We start from the raw sequence: 20,829 nt of genomic DNA, 5'->3' as shown, positions 1-20,829 counted from the left end.
GGCTACAATGATCAGCACTTCAAAAACATGTTGATCATTGTAGCAAATCACAGACATATCTGTTGAGTGCGTGAGCACAATGGCCAATCAGAGTTGTTTAAGAATCCGCTCAACAGCACTCAAAATGCTAGGGGAAATGCTGCTGTCGTCACATTTTTAACATTTCAGTACCGACTTGGTATCGAAGTCGGTATTTTTGACAACCCTAATTTTAAACAGAAATATTTTGTAACATTAACTTAATGCATCCTAGCTGAATAAAAGTATTAACTTATAGACATTTGAGTTTAAACGTGTTTGTGTGTTCATAGATATTACTGGCGTGATGACCTGTACATCAGAGCAGTAAATGCTGAGTTCTTGTATGGTTATGAATACCTTGGTAACTCAGGACGACTCGTTATCACGCCACTGACAGACAGGTGACATTTAGAAAATTGAACTTCATTTATATGTGGTTTTCAAAGGAAAGTCTTTTAAATGATACCTTATTTGTTAGAAATAAATGATATACACTGTCTACCACACAGATGCTATCTCACCCTGACTGGTGCGCTTCACTTAAAGTTTGGAGGCGCCCCGGCGGGCCCTGCGGGTACTGGAAAGACGGAGACCACTAAAGACCTGGGCAAAGCTCTGGCCATCCAGACTGTAGTTTTTAACTGCTCTGATCAGCTGGACTTCATAGCCATGGGCAAGTTCCTCAAAGGTTTGGCTAGTTCAGGGGCCTGGGCCTGCTTTGATGAATTCAATCGAATTGACGTGGAGGTTTTATCAGTTGTGGCTCAACAGATCACAACCATCCAAAAAGCCCAGCAGCAAAGAGTGAGTAAAAGCACACACAAGAGCATACAGCCTCAATTTACTATCAAAGCACTGTCGTATATGCATTTTAGGGACAGAAGGCGTGTATATAACTCTCATAAATTATGAGAGTAGTCTCTAGTACAGGGGTGTCCAAACTTTTTTAAAATGGGGCCAGATTCGATGTTGTGGACACATCTGGGGGCTGGTTCCTTCTCAATTATATGTATATATATATATATACATATATATTTCATGTTTTGTTTCTTGAAAACATGACAGATTTGACAAAAGCTTGAGCTGACAGTAGAGTTGCTTGAGATAAGACACTGAGGTAAATTTAATACATAAACAATATCTCTAAAACCTTTAACAACCTCGTTTTTAAAGGGTGAAATTTAAATATTACTGAGTTAGAACTCTATTCTTATTTAAATTAAGAAGTACTAATTAGAATCACCGCAGGTAAAACCACACATGGTACCTCACTACATGGTAAAAAAAAGATATATATATATATATAGAATGGCTTTATGGTGTTTAGTCTATAACACATTTAATATAAATACGAATGCACAAAACTGCAAGTTTATGACAAAAAATAGTCTGTAATTTGGCCTTTATTACTCATTTAATAAATGTTTACATTTAAAATAAAATAAAATGAGATATTAACCTACATTTCTGACAAAATACCACAGTTACAGTTAGTGTTACCAGAGTGAATCCATGATAAAGGTTGTTGAATTGTTGGTTGAAAAGTATTCTAACTGGATTGGCTCAATGTTTCTCCTGATTTGCATGTTAGTGTTGTTGATAAAGTCAGCACTGTTTCAACTGGCTTTAAACTGAATTAAATCACAGAGATTTGCAGCTTGTACCTGAGACCTCTACGCCGAACTCGAACACTTCTCACTGTCTGTTTAGTGGTCGTGTGATCGAGACACTTGCTGTGTTCGAAATCGCCCCCTATACCCTCATTCACTATTCCCTACATTACTCCACTAATATAGTCCACTTGAAGAAGTGAATGAAACGAGTGAGTGAATTCGGACACTGAGTGCGCCGGAAGGGCTGCCGATCTCGCATAGTTTGTGCTTGCTATTTAATAATCCTTTGAAATGTAGAAAACTGGCAGCTCCAGTAGTAATGAATATTTATGTTAAACTCTGCCATGAAAACTAGCATGTACAAACTTTAATTAAATTATTTAATGATCAATTAAAAAGGAAATTATACCTGGATGATATTATACTGGACCAGCGCGGTCTGAAAAATGAATGGACGATTGATTCAGCTGCGGGCGCCATCTCCTGGCAAAACGCGGGAATTCATTCAGCACGCGACTCTCACGGTGCATTATGGGTATTCTCTAGCCGTTGAGCATGCATCGGTTGTACATTGTTATTGCAGTGCATTGTGGGATTGAATGAGTGCACTCAACATCGTCCACTATGGTTTCGGACACCACTACAAATGGCTGTCCCCTCAAATAGGGCCCTATTTAAGGGTATAGGGGGCGATTTCGGACACAGCCACTGACTCGTGAGTCACGCAGTGCGCACAAGTAGCACTGTTTTGTTCCGCTTTTGGCACGTTTCCCTGGCCTAAGATCTAGTACTTCCCCCTTGTGTTGACATTGTGAAACTGCACGATTTGTAAATTATGCATGGCAGGCCACATATAGTATATTTTAATAGACAAGCTGCGGGCTGTTTGAAATTCATCTCCGGGGCGTAGTTTGGACCCCTGCTCTAGTAAAATATTTTTAAAAATCCTTATCCAGTATCCAGTACAAAAGACTAGAAAGGCCATGAAAATTCATTAGTCAAAAGGTGTGGAAACCCCTGACAACATGTTTTTTGTCTTCAGGTCAAGACATTTGTATTTGAAGGCATGGAAATCCCTCTTGTTCCATCCTGTGCTGTCTTTATTACTATGAACCCTGGCTATGCTGGACGTGCTGAGCTACCGGATAATTTAAAGGTACAGGGCTCGCCAACAGCAATCTAAACCTTCAAAATAAAACATATTTCAATATACACAAAAAAACTGATTGACACTATACTGTATGTGTTCCTCAGGCCCTCTTCCGTCCCGTGGCTATGATGATCCCTGATTATGCCATGATAGCAGAGATCTCTCTTTACTCATTCGGTTTCAGCGATGCCAAAGTCTTGTCCAAAAAAATCACTAGCACCTTCAAATTGTCCTCAGAACAGCTAAGCTCACAGGTCTGACTTTTATATCATGGGTGTTACCAGTTTTACAGTAATTCTATTGGTACTATAACTGTTTTGGGGGAATCTAACAGAAACTGTCAAGAAAGAAAAGTATAAAGAAGGCTTCATTTGCTTGAAAATCACTTTGTTGCATGTTTATTAGGATCATTATGATTTTGGGATGAGAGCTGTGAAAACTGTGATCTCTGCAGCTGGAAACTTGAAGAGGGAAAATCCTGACATGAACGAGGTGTTTTGGCAGTATTCTTTTAAAAGTTGTTGAGCTTTTTTTCTGCAGTTTGATCCTTTATTGAAGCATCATAATTATACAACTGTCTGCGGCTAAACTGATTGCATGATTTATGCAGGAGCTGATATGTCTGCGTGCCATCAGGGATGTCAATGTACCAAAGTTTCTTCAGGACGACCTCAAGCTCTTCAATGGCATTGTGTCTGATCTCTTTCCCAAGATCCGTGAAGAGCCAATTGACTATGGTACCCTAGAGGAGTCTATAAGGAACGTCTGTGCAAACAAGTGCCTTAAAGATGTGAATGGTGAGAAGAAAACAAGAACGAGCCATCTTTCCTTTGCAAAATAACCTCATGTGATATTTACATTAGCTGTAAATGTATGTTTTGTATGTTTTGAGGTCTGTTTGCTCTAATGATATAATTTGAAAAATCTCATGCATTTTCAAAGTCATTTTACATGCTAAATTGGTTAGTTAGGAAATTAAAATTAATTGTTGCTCTATAATCTAAGTACAAAATATTACTTCTGTAGTGGTTTGAATGAACATGTCAGAACATGCTGGTGTATAAATGTTTTTCTTGTCCTGCAGGCTATATAACCAAGTGTATTCAGTTGTATGAGACCACTGTAGTCAGACACGGTCTAATGTTGGTAGGACCATCAGGCTCTGGGAAAACTAAGGTAAGCTTTGCTAATACACAAACCAGTGCACAAATGAACAAGCTGCAACAAAAATTCCAAATTCTAATTTTGGAATTAGTTTTTCTTATATGCACTCTCACATACTTGTAGTGTTATGAAGTGCTGGGAGCAGCCATGACTGCCCTGAAAGGCCAGCCATCAGTTAGTGGAGGAGAGTATGAGGCTGTACACACCTATGTACTCAACCCAAAGTCCATCACTATGGGACAGCTTTATGGAGAATTTGACCAGCTTACTCATGAGTGGTAAGTGCACACTAGATTTACAGTATTGTATTAACAATACTGTACAGGTTGTTAAAAGTAACACACACTATTTGATTACAGGACAGATGGTATACTGTCTTGTCTCATTCGGGATGGAGCTGCCTCCATGGACCAAGAGAAGAAGTGGTACATGTTTGATGGGCCTGTGGATGCTGTGTGGATCGAGAACATGAACACGGTTCTGGACGACAACAAGAAACTGTGTCTGAGTTCTGGAGAGATCATCAAACTTTCTGATGTATGAGAATTTCTGCTATTGGCCACTTTGTGGCTTTCCATGTTCTACCTCATTTGTGTAATTATACAAACATTTTCTGTTTATTTCTGACAACGTTTTCGCCCTCAGGTGATGACAATGATGTTTGAAGTGCAAGATTTGGCCGTGGCATCTCCTGCCACGGTTTCTCGGTGTGGCATGGTGTATCTTGAGCCCAGTATTCTGGGTCTGACTCCATTCACAGAGTGTTGGCTCCGTACCATCCCTGACATGTTTCAGCCCTACACAGATCAGCTCAACTCTCTCTTCACAAGGTTTTTGCAGGTGATTGGTCTTACAGTGTTTTTTTATTAAATGCTTTAAATTGAATTAAAAGAAAAGAGAACATTAAACAGTACTTAATTTATTGACTCCTCCTAGTACAGATTTTTCCAAGTCTTAATTAGAATTATTTGCGCATCTTTCATATGAACTTTAACATCATTAGTCAGTAGGCTTGCTGTGATAGTCGGTGTCAGCAGTGTAACTCTGGTTACATCACTTGCCCATCGTGGCACCGCCCCCCACCGTCGTTTTGATTTTTTATAGTAGTAAAAATCATTTTTTTTACTACAGAGCAGAGCAAGCATTTTCAGTTCATTCCTATGGAAGCTCAACTTCCAAAGGAATTAATTGAAAATGCTTGCTCTGCTCCGCACCGTTATGAATGCCTGTGCGGCTGTGAGCATTTTACTTTCGCTTTTAGCGCCCCTAGGTGATACCGGTATTACAGTTGTTGTAACACAGCGATTAACCGGTGGGAAAATTTCCTCACCATCACACCCCTAATCTGTTTATATGAAGTGAATATAGTGTAAGCTATGTAGTTCATTGTCTATCAGGATTTTGAGGCGTTGTTATGTGTTTCCTCAGGACTCTATCAAATTTATCAGAGAATCAGTAAAGGAGGTGATCACCTCCATGGACAGCAATCTCACCTGCTCTCTGCTCAAACTACTGGACTGTTTCTTTGAGCCCTTCATCCCACGAGAGGTCAGAGCACTTTTTAGTATTACAGTGGTTATGCTTGTTAATTTATTCATGGTTACACTGATTTTTTGTGTGTGTGTGTGTCTATGGTCAGGGTAAGAAGCCTCTTTCCCAGGAGAAACTGTCTCGGCTGCAAGAGCTGATTGAGCCCTGGTTTATCTTTGCACTCGTATGGAGTGTTGGAGCTACAGGAGATGCTAACAGCTGCCAACGCTTCAGTGCCTGGCTCAGGGGCAAGATGACTGAAGAAAAGGTCAATAGCGGCATAAATTTATCGTGAAGCTCAGTGCTACCAGCAATGATTTACATGCTGTAGATAATTAAACAGAAGTGCCTGAGAGGGTTCAAATCATTATTTTTTTATTGCTCTTATGTAAGTTTATTTATTCAGAGTGCAAAGCTGCACACTGCATTTTGCAAACCTCATTTGTGTGATTTTTCAGGTCCAACTGTGTTTCCCTGAGGAGGGACTAGTGTACGATTACCATTTAGATGATGCAGGGATAAGTCGTTTTGATGAGGAGGAGGAGGAGGATAAAGAGAGAAAGGTGAGAGAATGTTTTCTGGAACATTGGAATTAACTTTACAAAACATTTTTCAGAGATGCTTTTGTTTAATAGAAATCATTTTTAAATGATAGAATAAACATACATTCATTTGATTATTCAAATGCTTCAGATACAGTGGGTCAGTTGGATGAAATATGCCAAGGAAGTGGTCATCACCCCAGAAACTAGCTACTCAGACATCATTGTGCCCACAGTTGACACTGTTCGCATGTCCTTCCTGATAGACATGCTGCTTTCTAATAAGAAGCCTGTAGGTAGTTCTGAGTCTCACTTAACATACAGTCAACTTAATGCCGTGCATATGTGCTGCTAAGCTTGTTTCCTTCTCTGATTTGACAGGTCTTGTGCATTGGGCCCACTGGCACAGGAAAGACCCTGACCATATCAGACAAGCTCCTCAAGAACATGCCTGCTGAATACATAACTCACTTCCTTATGTTCTCTGCTCGCACCTCCGCCAACCAGACTCAAGACTATATCGACAGCAAACTCGACAGGAGGTTCTTCCTCTCTCTCTTCCTCTCATCAGTCTATTATTGAATTTAACTACTAATTCGCTGCACATACAGTGTATTGTTTTGATCATTAAATTTTGAATTTATATATCTTACTTGCAGGCGTAAGGGTGTGTTTGGGCCTCCTCTGGGAAAATATTTCATCTTCTTCATTGATGATTTGAACATGCCCATGCTGGAAACATATGGAGCCCAGCCTCCCATTGAACTGCTGCGCCAGTGGATGGATCACGGAGGCTGGTATGACAGGAAACAGATAGGTGCGTTTTATAAAGAATGCAAATCTTCTATGCACATTCATACATACATTACCATTTGAAAGTTTGGAGTCGTTAAGTTATTTTTGTACAGAAATTAATACTTTTATTCAGCAAGGATGCATTAAATTAATTGAAAGTGAAAGTAAAGAAATGTATAATGTTACAACAGATTTCTATTAAAAATAAATGTTCTTTTGAACTTTCTTCTAATCTTGAAAAAAAAGGTAGCATGGTTTCCACATAAATATTAAGCAGCAGAACTGTTTTCAACATTGATAATGAAAAAAAAAAGTTTTTAAGCACTGAATCAACATATTAGAATAATTTCTGAAGGATCATGTGACTGTGAAGACTGGAGTAATAATGCTGAAAATTCAGCTTTGCTATTACAGGAATAAATTACATTTTAAAATAAATAAAAAAAAAACAGTTGTTTTAAATTGTAATAATATTTCACAGTACTGCATTTTACTGTTTCTTACTGTATTTTTGATCAAATGAATGAGCACAAGTCTTCTTTCAATAACATAAAAAAATCTTAAACTTTGAAAGGTAGTATACAAACATACGCACACATAACTATATACAGACTCTAATTTGTCTTCTGTGTTTACCAGGCACATTTAAAAACCTTGTTGACATAAACTTTGCATGTGCCATGGGTCCCCCCGGAGGGGCCAGGAACCCCATCACTCAACGCTTCACACGCCACTTCAACTTCCTGTCATTCACTGAGATGGAGGACACCAGCAAGAGGAAGATCTTCTCCACCATCCTGGGGAACTGGATGGGTGAGTGACAGTCATCATGCAGGCATCTAGATATAAATGTATTTTAATGTGGGTTTCAAAAGGAAACACCTGTCAGAAGCTTTGGTAGCATTTTAAATGGATTTTTTCTTTTTTTGTTTATAGATGGAAATATGAGTAAAAAGGACCCAGGCAGTAAGCTTGATACAGGGAGAGAGACAAAAAGATAGACAGGGAGAAGCAAGAGAAAGAAATGTTATGACTAAATGTCAAATTTTTTACTGATATTTACAAATATTTACATTTATGCATTTATCATATGCTCTTATCTAAAGGAACTTACAAAAGAGTAACAAATATAAGTTCGATATGGAAATATAAGTTACCAGTGTACTTTTTGGAATCAGTAAAAGTTTAATGTCAACATTGAGCTTATATTGACATGTATATGTCACACTTTCTCACATGTGCTCATTTTGTATCCTTGATTTCTAGAGAAAAATCCAGAAATAAAACCGTTCAGTGAGTCACTAGTGGATGCTACCATCAGGGTATACTCCACTATCACCTCTGCTCTCCTACCCACACCTGCTAAATCTCACTATACATTCAACCTGAGGGACCTCTCGAAAGTCTTTCAGGGCGTCCTGATGGCAGAGGCTGGTAAAATAGAGGTACCACCATTGACAAACCTCAGTTCTTCAGATATTTCATGTTTTATTTATCTTCATAAAATCTTTTGTTTTTTCTTTGTTTACACAGAATAAAATTCAGCTATTGCAGCTTTGGTATCATGAGAACTGCAGGGTGTTCCAGGATCGACTAGTCAGTGATGAGGACAGGAAGTGGTTTGACCAGCTTCTCAACACTCACATACAGGAGTTTGGGTGCAAGATTGAGGAGGTGGTCCCGTACCAGCCAGTCTTGTATGGAGACTTCATGCTCCCTGGGTCTGTTAAGATCTACCAGATTATTGAAGATAAAGAAAAGGTAAATGGGGCGTATATTGCTTTGCATTTATTCGGTTACATATTAGTGGCGCTTGCTACAGAAATGAATGATACTTCAAACTGATCAGACTTAAAAATTTTGCATGTGCAACCACCAGTCACATTTTCTCCTGAAGTTCTTCAAATTTAGCCTATTTATTATTTAGCTTGCTTTGATATTTATTGTGTCAAGTATTTTGCATAAAATTATTTATTTAAAAATCATATGGTCCCTTTGAAGTTTTGCTTCTTATCCTACAGCTGGTCCGTGTGATGGAGGAGTATATGGATGATTATAACCAGACCAGCACCTCTAAGATGAAGCTGGTGCTGTTCATGGACGCCATACAGCATGTGTGTCGTATCAGCCGTATCCTGCGCCAGCCCCAGGGGAATGCTTTGCTGTTAGGGGTTGGTGGCAGCGGACGCCAGTCCCTTACCAGGCTTGCCACATATATGTGAGAGCTGAACCGTTTATTGTGCTGAACCCTAAAAGTATAATTAGCATTACTAATGAGAGTCAGTTGAATACTTTATTTTATCAAAACCAGAAGTCATACTGGCCCGCTGATTTGAAACTGTTTAAACTTTAACAATTTCCACATCAATATTTTTGTCAAAGTGATCTTTGCCTGTAATCTTTTTGCTTTGCCACCCATGTAGAACTGAAAAGAATTGTGTCATGTCAAGCCTGGAACACATATGCGAGCAACATTCAATATCAATACAAATTATCTGAACGCATTGAATAAACTGTGTATTTAATACAAATGCAGAATTTTATACACACATGAGTTGTTTGTGTATAAAGACTTTTTTTCAAAGTTATTGCTCGAATGTGTTTAAAGGGGCAACATATGTTAGTCACTATATTCTCTACTGCCAGCCCATATCTTAAACTTCAGTAATACTTTTAATCATTGACTTGAAAATGTCTTTATACCACCCACAAAGAAATGATTACAGTGAGTCTCCAGCCATTATATCCCACCATCAGTGACAAGAGATACTCCCACCTCATTAAAGTTCCATAAAAAAACATATTGAACATTCATTCATTCATACGTCCATTTGGAAACTGGCCATAAGTGATACACCAAATTAAAGACCTCATCTACAGTATGGCTTTATTGTTAACCTACTCTTCTCATTGTGAATGTCCTTATATTGTCAGGGCTGAGTATGAGTGTTTCCAGATTGAACTGTCCAAGAACTATGGCCTGATTGAGTGGAGAGAGGACATCAAGAGCATCATGCTAAAGGCTGGTCTGCAGAATGTGCAAATCACCTTCCTGTTTGTAGATACACAGGTGCGATCACAGATTATAAACTCACTAAAGCTGTATTAAAGCATATTAATCAGCATATTAGAATAATTTCTGAGGGATCATGCAACACTGAACAATGGAGTAATGAAAATTTAGCTTTGCTCTATAAATATTATATATTAAAATAGAAAAAAGTTTTATATATATATATATATATATATATAATACATGGCTCCCTTAAGATTAGTTGACCAGACAAAGTACTAACTTGAAAATCTCATTTTGCACATTCCTAATAGTACAGTAGTAAAAGCAAGCCTCAAGCCTCAATTGATACTCAACATGTGTGTGTAACGGTGTAATGAAGTTCTCGGATTTTAGGCTAATGGACTTTCCAGTCTATCAAAAAATACTCCTAAAAAAAAACAACAAAAAAAACTCTTTTTCACCATTGGCAAACACACACAACATGCTGTCAAGTCTTTAACATACAGTTTTTGTGTCTTCCCTTCTGGTTTTCAGATTAAGAGCGAATCTTTCCTGGAGGATGTGAATAACATCCTGAACTCAGGCGACGTGCCCAATCTTTACACTTCGGAGGAGCAGGAGCGCATCCTGATTGCCATGAAACCTGTGGTTCAGGACATGGGCCAGCAGCCCACCAAAGCAAACCTCATGGCTGCCTACATCAAGAGAGTCCGCAGTAACATCCACACTGTTCTCTGCATGAGGTTTATCATTATATCAATACATCTATTTATATTTCATTGCTACAAATACTCTGTACAAAACTATTGCATGCAAAATTCAAAATTCTAGTCTAAGATTAGTGCAGTGTAAATTTTGTTGTTAGAAAGATTTCCCATTAAATTTCAGCACTGAGATATAGCTTGAAACATATACATTTGGAAACTGAGGCTCAGGACCTCTGTTCTCTGTCTCCATCTACAGTCCAGTAGGGGAAGTGTTCCGGGCTCGCCTTAGGCAGTTCCCCTCACTGGTTAACTGCTGCACCATTGACTGGTTCAGTGCCTGGCCACAGGAGGCACTACAGTCTGTAGCAACATCCTTCCTAAATGAGCTTCCAGAACTAGAGGCCAGTCCTACGACCATCCAAAGCCTGGTAAGAAAAAGTGTGTGATATATGTGTGTGTAAATGTATGCAGGGTGTAACAGAGTGCTGTCTCTCTGTACAGGCACTAATGTGTGTTGAGATTCATCAAATGGTGTCCAGGAAGTGTGAGCAGTACCTGGCTGAACTTTCCCGCCACAACTATGTCACTCCTAAGAGTTACCTGGAGCTCCTCAGCATATTCTCATCTCTTATTGGCCAGAAGAAGCAGGAGCTACACAGCGCTCGGCAGCGAATGAAAACTGGCCTGGACAAGGTGATTTGGGAGACATCAATTCTTTTCTTTACTGTGCATTCTACTGTACATAATTTACAAAAGTGTTTTATGATTGTGTGTGTGTGTGTAGTTGTTGAGTACAGCAGAGGATGTGGCCAAGATGCAGGAAGAGTTGGAGATGATGCGGCCTCAGCTGGAGGAGGCTGCCAAGGACACTGTGGTCACTATGGAGAAAATAAAAGTGAATAAAATGATCAACAAAAAAAAAATGTATGAATGCAAACATAGAGGACTTAAAATTAAATCTTGAATTGTGTTGCCTGTGGAATGTGTTTGTGTAGGAAGATACAGTGGTAGCTGAGGAGACCCGTGTAGCGGTGCAGGCTGAGGAGGCTAAAGCCACTGAAAAGGCTCGTGTGGCGCAGGCCATTGCTGATGATGCTCAGAAAGATCTGAATGAAGCACTTCCTGCCCTGGACGCCGCCCTTGCTAGCCTGCAGTCCCTGAAAAAGAATGATGTCATTGAGGTGCAAACATCATATTTTCTGTTAACATTTGTCCATATACAGCAAATGTTTAGATCATGCCATCTCACAAGGAAACTGTGTTTGAAATACAGGTGAGGGCTCTGCAGAGGCCTCCTCAAGGAGTGAAGCTGGTTATAGAAGCTGTCTGCATCCTGAAGGGTATCAAACCTAAGAAAGTTGCAGGAAAGAAGCTCGGAGAGAAGGTTGATGACTACTGGGATGCAGGAAAGGGCCTTCTGCAAGATCCAGGAAGGTTTCTGGAGGGTCTGTTCAAGTATGACAAGGCAAGTTGAAGATTTTGTATGAGTTCTATAAGAGTGTCCCCTTTGTTTATCATTTGCTATGTCACTATTGAGAGATGTTGATTTTTTGTTGTTGTTGTTGTTGTTGTTGGTATTTTGAAGTACATACAATACCGTTCAAAAGTTGGGGTCAGAGAAGTTTTTAAGAAAAAAAATATTCAGAAAATGTATTATTTCTATTTCAAATAAATTCTGTTCTTTTTAATTTTATAAAAGAAAATTAGTTCCATGAAAATATTAAGCAGCACAGTTTTCAACATTAATAATAAGAAGAAATGCTTCTTAAAGGTCCCATGACATGCTGCTTTTTGGAAGCTTTTATATAGGCCTAAGTGGTCCCTAGTACTGTATCTGAAGTCTCTTTCTCGAAATTCAGCCTTGGTGCAGAATTTCAGCCACTACGAGCCAGTCCCACAATGAGCTTTCCTTAGGACATGCCATTTCTGTGTCTGTAGCTTTAAATGCTAATGAGCAGGAGAGAGGCGGGGCAAGGTGGAGGGTGGGTGTGTGGCCTTAACCAGCTTGCGGCCACGGTACCATGCGCTAATGTTGACAGTGGATGTATCGCAATGGCTCGTAGACACACAGTCATTCAAGCTTTTCAGTTTGACCCAGAATCTGATCCGGATGGAGAAGAAGTTGCAACTCAGCGGCTACAGCAGGACGTCTCTGAATGGTTAGTTTAAAATATTGTGTCTGGATACGGTACTTTAGTTGGTTTGTTTATGTATGCTGTTACAGTTATTATCATGTAGCTAATACTAGCCTACGTTGTTGGCTTTTCATGTTGCTCTGATTTACTATCGTGTATACAGATAGCAAATATTTTATATATATATATATATATATATATATATATAAATGATAAGCTATAGACACTAACCAGCGCCACTATATTAGTCAGACCTCTGCCATTATTACATCTACCTTTTTGGATAGGTGCCGTTGTGGAAAATGTGCTACCATGCTCGGATGAAGGAACTAAAAAAATACTTTGGTGTTCATTTGTACATCCAAACACTGAGCAACTGCCATGCTTCGCTCGTTTGCAAGCCATGATGTCTCTCGAGAAAAAAAAAATATTGCGCTCGTCTCGCACGGTAGTAGCTCATTTTCTCATGGGCGGGCAAAGCAGAGAAAGGGGAGGTAACTTTTCCCTGTATGACGACATATAGGGAAGATTCCAGATTGGGCCATCTGAGCTTTCATTTTCTCAAAGGCAAAGCAGGATACCCAGGGCTCGGTTTACACCTATCGCCTTTTCTAGCCACTGGGGGACCATAGGCAGGCTAGGGGAACTCATGTTAATGTTAAAAAACCTCATAAAGTGAAATTTTCATGCCATGGGACCTTTAAGTGCCAATTCAGAATATTAGAATGATTTCTGAAGGATCATGTGACACTGGAGACTGGAGCTGCTAAACATTCAGCTTTGCCATCACAGGAATAAATTACATTTTAATATATATTAAAATAGAAAACACTGTACTAATATTAAAATTTAAATTGTAATAACATTTTTTTTTACTGTTTTTTTTATCAAATAAATGCGGCGTTGGTGAACATGAGATACTTCTTTCAAAAACATTTAAAAATCTTACTGACCTCAAACATTTGAATACGGAGCCCTGGACATGACATGCAGGAAAAAAATAGTAGGCTAAATTATGCACACGATTTACTAATAATTTACTAAAACGTGCATGAGTTACTAATTCGTTCCCTCGATTTACTAAATCGTGCGCACGATTTACTAATTCGTTCCCACGATTTACTAAAACGTGCGCACAATTTACTATTTCGTTCCCTCGATTTACTAAAACGTGCGCACGATTTACTATTTCGTTCCCTTGATTTAGAAATCATGCGCATGATTTATAAATCGAGGGAACGAAATAGTAAATCGTGCGCACGATTGAATTTTTTTTCTTGCATGTCATGTGCGGGGCTCCGTATTTGAATGGTAGTGTATTTGCTTTTTTTTTTTTCAGCACAAAGTTATGGCAGTTATGGCATTAGAATAATTAATTATAACATTTTAGCCCAAAGTAAATAATATCCATTACCAAGCTCTTATCTTCTTCCCACAGGACAACATCCCAGACTCGGTGATCAAACAAGTGCAGCCTTACATTGACAACCCAGAGTTCCAGCCTGACTCAATCGCCAAGGTGTCCAAAGCCTGTACTTCCATCTGTCAGTGGGTGCGAGCGATGCATTTGTACCATTTTGTGTCCAGAGCTGTAGAGCCCAAACGGGTAGGAACTTGATTCCTTTCTGCTAAATCCATTGTTTAGCCAAGATCTCCTCAAATGCAGATGCTTGATTTGTGTATATTTGATTTTATATTCCTGTGTCTGTTCTGGACAATCTGTCTTTGTTGTATGTATTTTTTTTTTAGCACTTTTCTGCCTAAAGCTGTTCATTTCAGCCTAATGCCTCCAAAATGTTGTTGTTGTTGTGAACAAACCAAAACTAAGTCTTATTTTAATAATTTAATTTTAATATTTAATGTTTCTTTGTGTGTATGTGAACAGCAAGCCTTGCAGGAAGCTCAGGAGGATCTGGCTGTAACACAGCAGATTCTGAATGAGGCTAAGGAGAAGCTAGCAGCTGTAGAGAAGGGCATTGCCACCTTGCAGGCTAAGTATCATGAATGCCTGAGCAAGAGAGATGAGCTAGACGCCAAATGTCAGCTGTGTGAGAACAGATTGATCCGTGCAGATAAGGTGAGTGGAGAAAAACCATCTCACCTGTCTAATTTTCCATTCAACTCACTGTAACATTGGCCTGTCAAACTTGCCTCTTTAACAAAGCAGTCTGATTTGCAGCAGTACCTGTCTTCTGTTTTTCTGAATATAATATATGACTATTAAATATGTTTTGTCGAAGTTTATATTGAGCACATGGAGGTTCAGACACAGGATGTTGTTGTGTGTGGCAGCTGATTGGTGGTCTGGCTGATGAGAAGGTGCGATGGAGAGAGACAGTACAGCAGCTGGAGTACATGGTGAATAACGTGGCAGGAGATGTGCTGCTTGCTGCAGGATACATAGCTTACCTCGGACCCTTCACTGTGAGTTTGTGGGGTAGAGAAAATACATGCTGGGTAGAATGATGTTTGAATGTTTAAAGTTAATTATGAGGGTGTTTGATTACAAAAACTGTTAAGAACATGTCCAGGTCATATTTCAACCCAAAATCAAAAGAAATAAATAGGAAATTCTATTTTCTCTTCTGTATTCTATAATCCTCTCATTACCATAATGCAGAAAAAACTGCATCTTCGACATCTTATTGTGAGATTCAGCCATAGAGAGTGGATGAAAACTTGTATGATTTTTGCAGGGAGAGTATCGTTCAGCTATGGCTGAGGAGTGGCTTAGGGGGTTTAAAGAGCTGACAGTTCCTCACACAGAACAGCCCAACCTGATCAGCACACTAGGAGACAAAGTCAAGATCCGCTCCTGGCAGGTTAGAGCCCAACACATATGTACAACATTGTACTTATTGTACAACATTGTACATGTACTTACGTGCTGTGCATGGACATAAAACCTATATACTAAAAGGTTAAATGCTGTTATATTATGTTTAGTACATTTATTTATATATTTTTGTGTTTCATTTTGTGTAGATTGCAGGCCTGCCCAAGGATAGTCTCTCTGTGGAGAATGGAGTAATCGCTCAGTACTCTCAGCGCTGGCCTCTGTTCATCGATCCGCAGGGACAGGCCAACAAATGGATTAAGAACATGGTAAGAATTATACTAAAATATTTTTTACCTAATATTTTACCTAATATTAATATTTTAACTAGCTGAAATATGCACTGGCATTCAAAGTTTTTGGGTCAGTAAAAACAGTAATATTGTGAAATATAATTACAATTTAAAATAGCTGCTTTCTATTTGAATATATTTTAAAATGTATTACTACAGCCATTACTCCAGACTTCTGTCACATGATCCTTCAGAAATCATTCTAATTTGCTGATTTGATGTTGAAAACAGTTGTGCTACTTAATATTTTTGTGGAAACTGATTTTTTTAGTATTCTTTGATGAATAGAAAGTTAGAAAAAACACATTTATTTGAAATAGAAATTTTTTATAACATAAATATCTTTACTTTCACTTTTGATCAGTTTAATGCATTCTTGCTGAGTAAAAATATTAATTTCTTTAAAAAAAACTTTCCCAAACATTTAAATTGTTGTATATGTCATTTACCCCAATGTAACTTGTACCTCCAATGTAATTTTTTTCAGTGTTTTCTCATGGTCTTTGTTTTGTTCGGTTTCCTCAGGAGCGTGATAACAGATTGGATGTGATAAAGTTAAGTGATCAGGCCTTCCTGCGTAGTTTAGAAAATGCTATCCGCTTTGGGAAGCCTTGCCTGCTGGAGAATGTCGGGGAGGATCTAGACCCTGCACTGGACCCTTTGCTCCTACGACAGGTACACATCACTGTTTTGTGTGAATAAATCATAAAATAAAGCTCAAAAGCTGCTATAGCTACCACATGAACAACATTTAATCAATATTTAAATCAACTCTTTGTTTAGGTATTTCTTAGCTGCCTTCAGTGTAAACTGATTTTCTTGTGTGTATGCTCCTCAGACATATACCCATGAAGGCAACACAGTTCTTAAGCTCGGAGACAGTGTCATTCGCTATCATGACGACTTCAAGATGTACATTACCACTAAGTTGCCCAACCCACATTACTCACCTGAGACCTCTACTAAAGTCACTCTCATTAATTTCACCCTCTCACCCAGGTGCTGCTGTAACATTTCTTCAGTCATAAACATAATGAAGGCTTCTAGCTTGTGAGGTAGATCCTGAATTTCATGTTTTTGTGTGTGTTAATGCAGTGGGCTAGAGGATCAGCTACTAGGGTGTCTCGTAGCTGAAGAAAGACCCAATCTGGAAGGGGCGAAGAACCAACTCATTGTGAGTAACGCACAAATGAAACAGGAATTAAAGGAGATAGAAGATCAGATCCTGTTCCGACTAAGCTCTTCAGAGGGAAACCCTATTGATGACGAGGAACTGATAAGAGTGCTTGCGGCCTCCAAAGTCAAAGCAGAAGAAATTCAGGTATGTCTGATAAAAATGCTTGTGTCTTCCTTGCTTGAAAGGCTAAATGTGCCTTCTATTTAATTTTGCATCTACTGTAAAAGTATCTAATACCAAATTAATAAGTGATATTTCAAATTTCCAATCCACTAGGCTAAAGTGACTGCAGCTGAGGCGACTGAGAGGGACATTGATGCCACACGTCTGGAATATGTCCCAGTTGCTGTCAGAGCCCAGATTCTCTTCTTCTGCGTGTCAGATCTGTCAAACGTGGACCCCATGTACCAATACTCTCTTGAGTGGTTCCTGGGTATTTTCATGGGTGGCATTGCCAACTCAAAGCGAGCAGGTAAAGAACATGACCTCCCGTTTTTGGCCCTATGCACTGAAGAACCTGCCAAATTTTCTTACAGTTTTTTTAAGCCATTGGTTCTTGACCTTTTTGACTCCTAGGCCCCCCTATTGACCACAACAATATTTAAAGGCCACATAACTTTTCCAGTTGTTCGTAATTTACTAGATAAGTATTAAGTTTAAGGATTTGTTTAAAAATATATATATTTTTTAGAATTTCAGTAACTTTATTTTAAGGTGATGTAGTTACATTGTACTTACTCTAATAAGTAATATTAATTAACTACATTTACTTACTATAGAGTTATGGTTAGGGTTACGTTTAGGGTTATAAAGTTTCATGACATTTCCAGGTTTAGTAATTACACTTTTAAAATTAGGGTGTCTCCAGGTTTTCCATGACCATGAGAACCTTTGTTTTTCTTGAATTAAAATAAGAAATATCTTGATTTTTTTTTTTTTTTTTTTAGTCATGTTAGCTCATTTTAATGCTTGTTTTGTCTTATTTTAAGTCATCTTGAGGCCCTCTAATGGGCCCTAGCCCCCATGTTTTAGACATCTTATAGAATTTTACAGTAATAGTTAATAGAAGATATAAATTCTTTTATATATTAACTAACTGTTTAACTAACTGTCTTGGCTTCTCTCCCCACAGAGACAGTGAAGAAGCGTATTTTCAACATTATTGAGTTCTTCACCTTCAGCTTGTACAGTAATGTCTGTCGTAGCCTTTTTGAGAAACACAAGCTGATGTTTGCCTTCCTCCTGTGTGCCAGAATCCTGATGAATGACGGCAAGATTGATATGGTTAGCGAGATTTAAAAAAACAGGATTAAAAGGCTCTCTCTCTTCCTCTCTCTTTCATCTCTATCTCAACCTTTTTATTTTCCATTCGGCAAATATTTACTGAAAATATTTATCAGAGATTATCAGAGACCGCACAAGGACATTTAAAAAAGTTCATTAAGTGAATTCTGTCTCCATTTTCTTTTGATCTTTATCACTCAAGCTGCTGTTAATAATGCTAATGTTTATTCTACTATAAATCCAAGAGCCTTATTTGATTGTGCTGCGACAGAGGCAAATGTACAGTCAACACTGTGTTGTCATATCAATGTTTGTAATGATGAAGAAATAATAAAGTAAAGAGAAATCTTAGGGACTTATATCTGGATGTGAGTGACACATTTATATATAAATGTCCTTGTGTGTACAGGCTGAGTGGCGATACATGTTATCTGGGGGCCGGCCCCAGCAGCAGGCTCCTAATCCTGCTCCAAACTGGCTGTCCATGAGAGCCTGGCAGGACATATTGGCACTGAGCGCCCTGCCCACTTTCAGTAACCTGCCAGAGAGTTTCTCCAAACATGAATCAGCCTTCAAGAGTATATTTGACAGCAGCCAGCCACACAGGTAGCCACAAACACACATGCAGGCCCTATTAAAAGTTGTAAATGGTATTGTCATTGTGCGTGACAGGTTTAGATTCTCAGTTTATACGCATATTTGTATGTATGTGAACAGGGAGCCTCTTCCAGGTGAGTTGGAAAGCGACTTAGACTCGTTTCAGAAGCTGCTGGTTCTGCGCTGTCTGAGAGCTGACCGGCTTACTCACGGCCTGCAGGACTTTGTGGCTTCACAGCTGGGTCAGAGTTTCATCGAACCCCAGGTACCCATACATATGCTCCATATACACCTCACTCATATAATCAGATAATAACATAAGTTATCTAATAGCATTTTGATATTGATGGAACAGTGAAACAACACACTGCTTATGTAAGAACTTCACATTAGAATGTTAAATAAACAGAGGTTAAAGACACAAATTTTAATTCACCCTTTAGCAGGTATTTGCATATTTTTGAGTCATACAAATAATGTGTTTCTCTATGACTCACTGTTTTGGTCATTATTTGTCATTTCACTCATTTCACCATGTTTCTCTTGCCTCTCAGACATCGGACCTGTCTGTGGTGTTTAAAGAGTCGTCTCCCTCCACCCCTCTCATTTTTGTGCTTTCTCCTGGTACCGACCCCGCTGCTGACCTCTATAAGTTTGCAGAGGTCATGAGGTTTTCAAAAAAGATGAACGCCATCTCCCTTGGGCAAGGCCAGGTCAGAACATACAGTAGAACTTCCAGAAATAAAGAAACATATGCACAAACTGATATCACAGTTGTAGCTTCTGACTAGATTGTCTTTAATATGTCCTACATGCCATTTTAGTCAGTTCAAAGTGTCTACACCTTTGAGACCTTGAGCCTAAGATACTCTCCATACATTTTTTGCAGTAGACGAACACTAATAAAAGATGACTTCCCACCCTAGTGCTAATTATGTTCCTATTTAAAGTTTCTGAATTGCTGCAATGTTCTGTGCCGCCTATAAGAACTGTGACATACCTGACCTACAGTCTCACACCAACTGGTTTACTTATATATTCAACATTACGCTGATATCTTAACAATGTAAACTTGAGGTTTATGTCTTTAGAGCAAAGGCAGTACTTGTCTACATTGCATACATTTTAATAGCCTTTTAAGGGCTTTTATATGTATTTTCATGAAGTGTGTTCAGCAAAACAAGGACTAAGACACTGTATCTGTGTATATTTGAGTATATTGACTATATTAGGCTAAAAGCATTTGTTGTATGTCAGGGCCCCAGTGCTGAGGCCATGATGCACGATGCCATGGAGAAAGGAAAATGGGTCTTCTTTCAGAACTGCCACCTCGCTCCCAGCTGGATGCCATCTCTAGAGAGGCTCATTGAGAACATCGATTCTGACAAAGTTTGACACACCTGACTAGCTATTTCAGTTTTTATAAACTGTTTGTCAAGAACTTTATTATATTTATTGGATTTTCAAAAGTAAGACTTTTTAAATATATTTAAAAATCTGTTTGTACCATAGGTCAATTGGGACTTCCGTCTTTGGCTCACTAGTCTGCCCAGCAACAAGTTCCCAGTGTCCATTCTGCAGAATGGCTCCAAGATGACAATAGAACCACCACGAGGCATTAAAGCCAATCTTCTGAGGACCTACACCAGCCTCACCGATGACTTCATCACTTCATGCACTAAGGTTCCTGTTGAAAAGAAGCACACGTTTTCAGAAAAACCCAACTTGAGATAAATACAATATCATATTTAATTGTGATTATAGCAAATGTACCGTTTGAAAAGTTTGGGGTCTGGAAGATTTTTAAAATGTTTTTGAAAGAAGTCTTTTGGTCACAAAGGCTGTATTTATTTGATCAAAAATAAACAGTAAACAGAGTAATATTTTGAAAAAAAATTTCAGGATTCTTTGATAAATAGAACGCTCAAAAGAAGAGCATTCACTTAAAATAGTAATCGTTTACTTTCCC

The 20,829-nt window shown here is 38.7% G+C and overlaps 1 protein-coding gene across 1 annotated transcript in view; it reads left to right on the top strand.

Moving 5' to 3' along the window:
• dnah1 (dynein, axonemal, heavy chain 1) overlaps positions 1-20,829 on the top strand; it is a 37,926-nt gene that overhangs the window by 11,752 nt on the left and 5,345 nt on the right. Inside the window, exons 27-68 of the mRNA XM_051912798.1 lie at positions 312-422; positions 531-825; positions 2,677-2,790; positions 2,889-3,038; positions 3,190-3,276; positions 3,395-3,581; positions 3,869-3,960; positions 4,072-4,226; positions 4,308-4,485; positions 4,594-4,788; positions 5,377-5,496; positions 5,588-5,746; positions 5,937-6,041; positions 6,172-6,312; positions 6,402-6,562; positions 6,680-6,837; positions 7,455-7,628; positions 8,082-8,260; positions 8,349-8,576; positions 8,837-9,033; positions 9,750-9,885; positions 10,366-10,574; positions 10,795-10,966; positions 11,040-11,231; positions 11,323-11,433; positions 11,534-11,719; positions 11,812-12,003; positions 14,112-14,279; positions 14,559-14,750; positions 14,966-15,097; positions 15,370-15,495; positions 15,659-15,778; positions 16,328-16,477; positions 16,641-16,801; positions 16,898-17,123; positions 17,256-17,451; positions 18,112-18,263; positions 18,673-18,869; positions 18,981-19,125; positions 19,415-19,573; positions 20,118-20,249; positions 20,373-20,543. Coding sequence (XP_051768758.1) covers positions 312-422; positions 531-825; positions 2,677-2,790; positions 2,889-3,038; positions 3,190-3,276; positions 3,395-3,581; positions 3,869-3,960; positions 4,072-4,226; positions 4,308-4,485; positions 4,594-4,788; positions 5,377-5,496; positions 5,588-5,746; positions 5,937-6,041; positions 6,172-6,312; positions 6,402-6,562; positions 6,680-6,837; positions 7,455-7,628; positions 8,082-8,260; positions 8,349-8,576; positions 8,837-9,033; positions 9,750-9,885; positions 10,366-10,574; positions 10,795-10,966; positions 11,040-11,231; positions 11,323-11,433; positions 11,534-11,719; positions 11,812-12,003; positions 14,112-14,279; positions 14,559-14,750; positions 14,966-15,097; positions 15,370-15,495; positions 15,659-15,778; positions 16,328-16,477; positions 16,641-16,801; positions 16,898-17,123; positions 17,256-17,451; positions 18,112-18,263; positions 18,673-18,869; positions 18,981-19,125; positions 19,415-19,573; positions 20,118-20,249; positions 20,373-20,543 — 6,811 coding nt within the window. The remainder of the gene's footprint in view (positions 1-311; positions 423-530; positions 826-2,676; positions 2,791-2,888; positions 3,039-3,189; positions 3,277-3,394; positions 3,582-3,868; positions 3,961-4,071; positions 4,227-4,307; positions 4,486-4,593; positions 4,789-5,376; positions 5,497-5,587; positions 5,747-5,936; positions 6,042-6,171; positions 6,313-6,401; positions 6,563-6,679; positions 6,838-7,454; positions 7,629-8,081; positions 8,261-8,348; positions 8,577-8,836; positions 9,034-9,749; positions 9,886-10,365; positions 10,575-10,794; positions 10,967-11,039; positions 11,232-11,322; positions 11,434-11,533; positions 11,720-11,811; positions 12,004-14,111; positions 14,280-14,558; positions 14,751-14,965; positions 15,098-15,369; positions 15,496-15,658; positions 15,779-16,327; positions 16,478-16,640; positions 16,802-16,897; positions 17,124-17,255; positions 17,452-18,111; positions 18,264-18,672; positions 18,870-18,980; positions 19,126-19,414; positions 19,574-20,117; positions 20,250-20,372; positions 20,544-20,829) is intronic.

This window comes from Ctenopharyngodon idella, chromosome 11 (genome assembly GCF_019924925.1).
Source record: "Ctenopharyngodon idella isolate HZGC_01 chromosome 11, HZGC01, whole genome shotgun sequence".
Classification (NCBI taxonomy): domain Eukaryota; kingdom Metazoa; phylum Chordata; class Actinopteri; order Cypriniformes; family Xenocyprididae; genus Ctenopharyngodon; species Ctenopharyngodon idella.
This window is presented reverse-complemented; position numbering and strand designations above follow the sequence as displayed.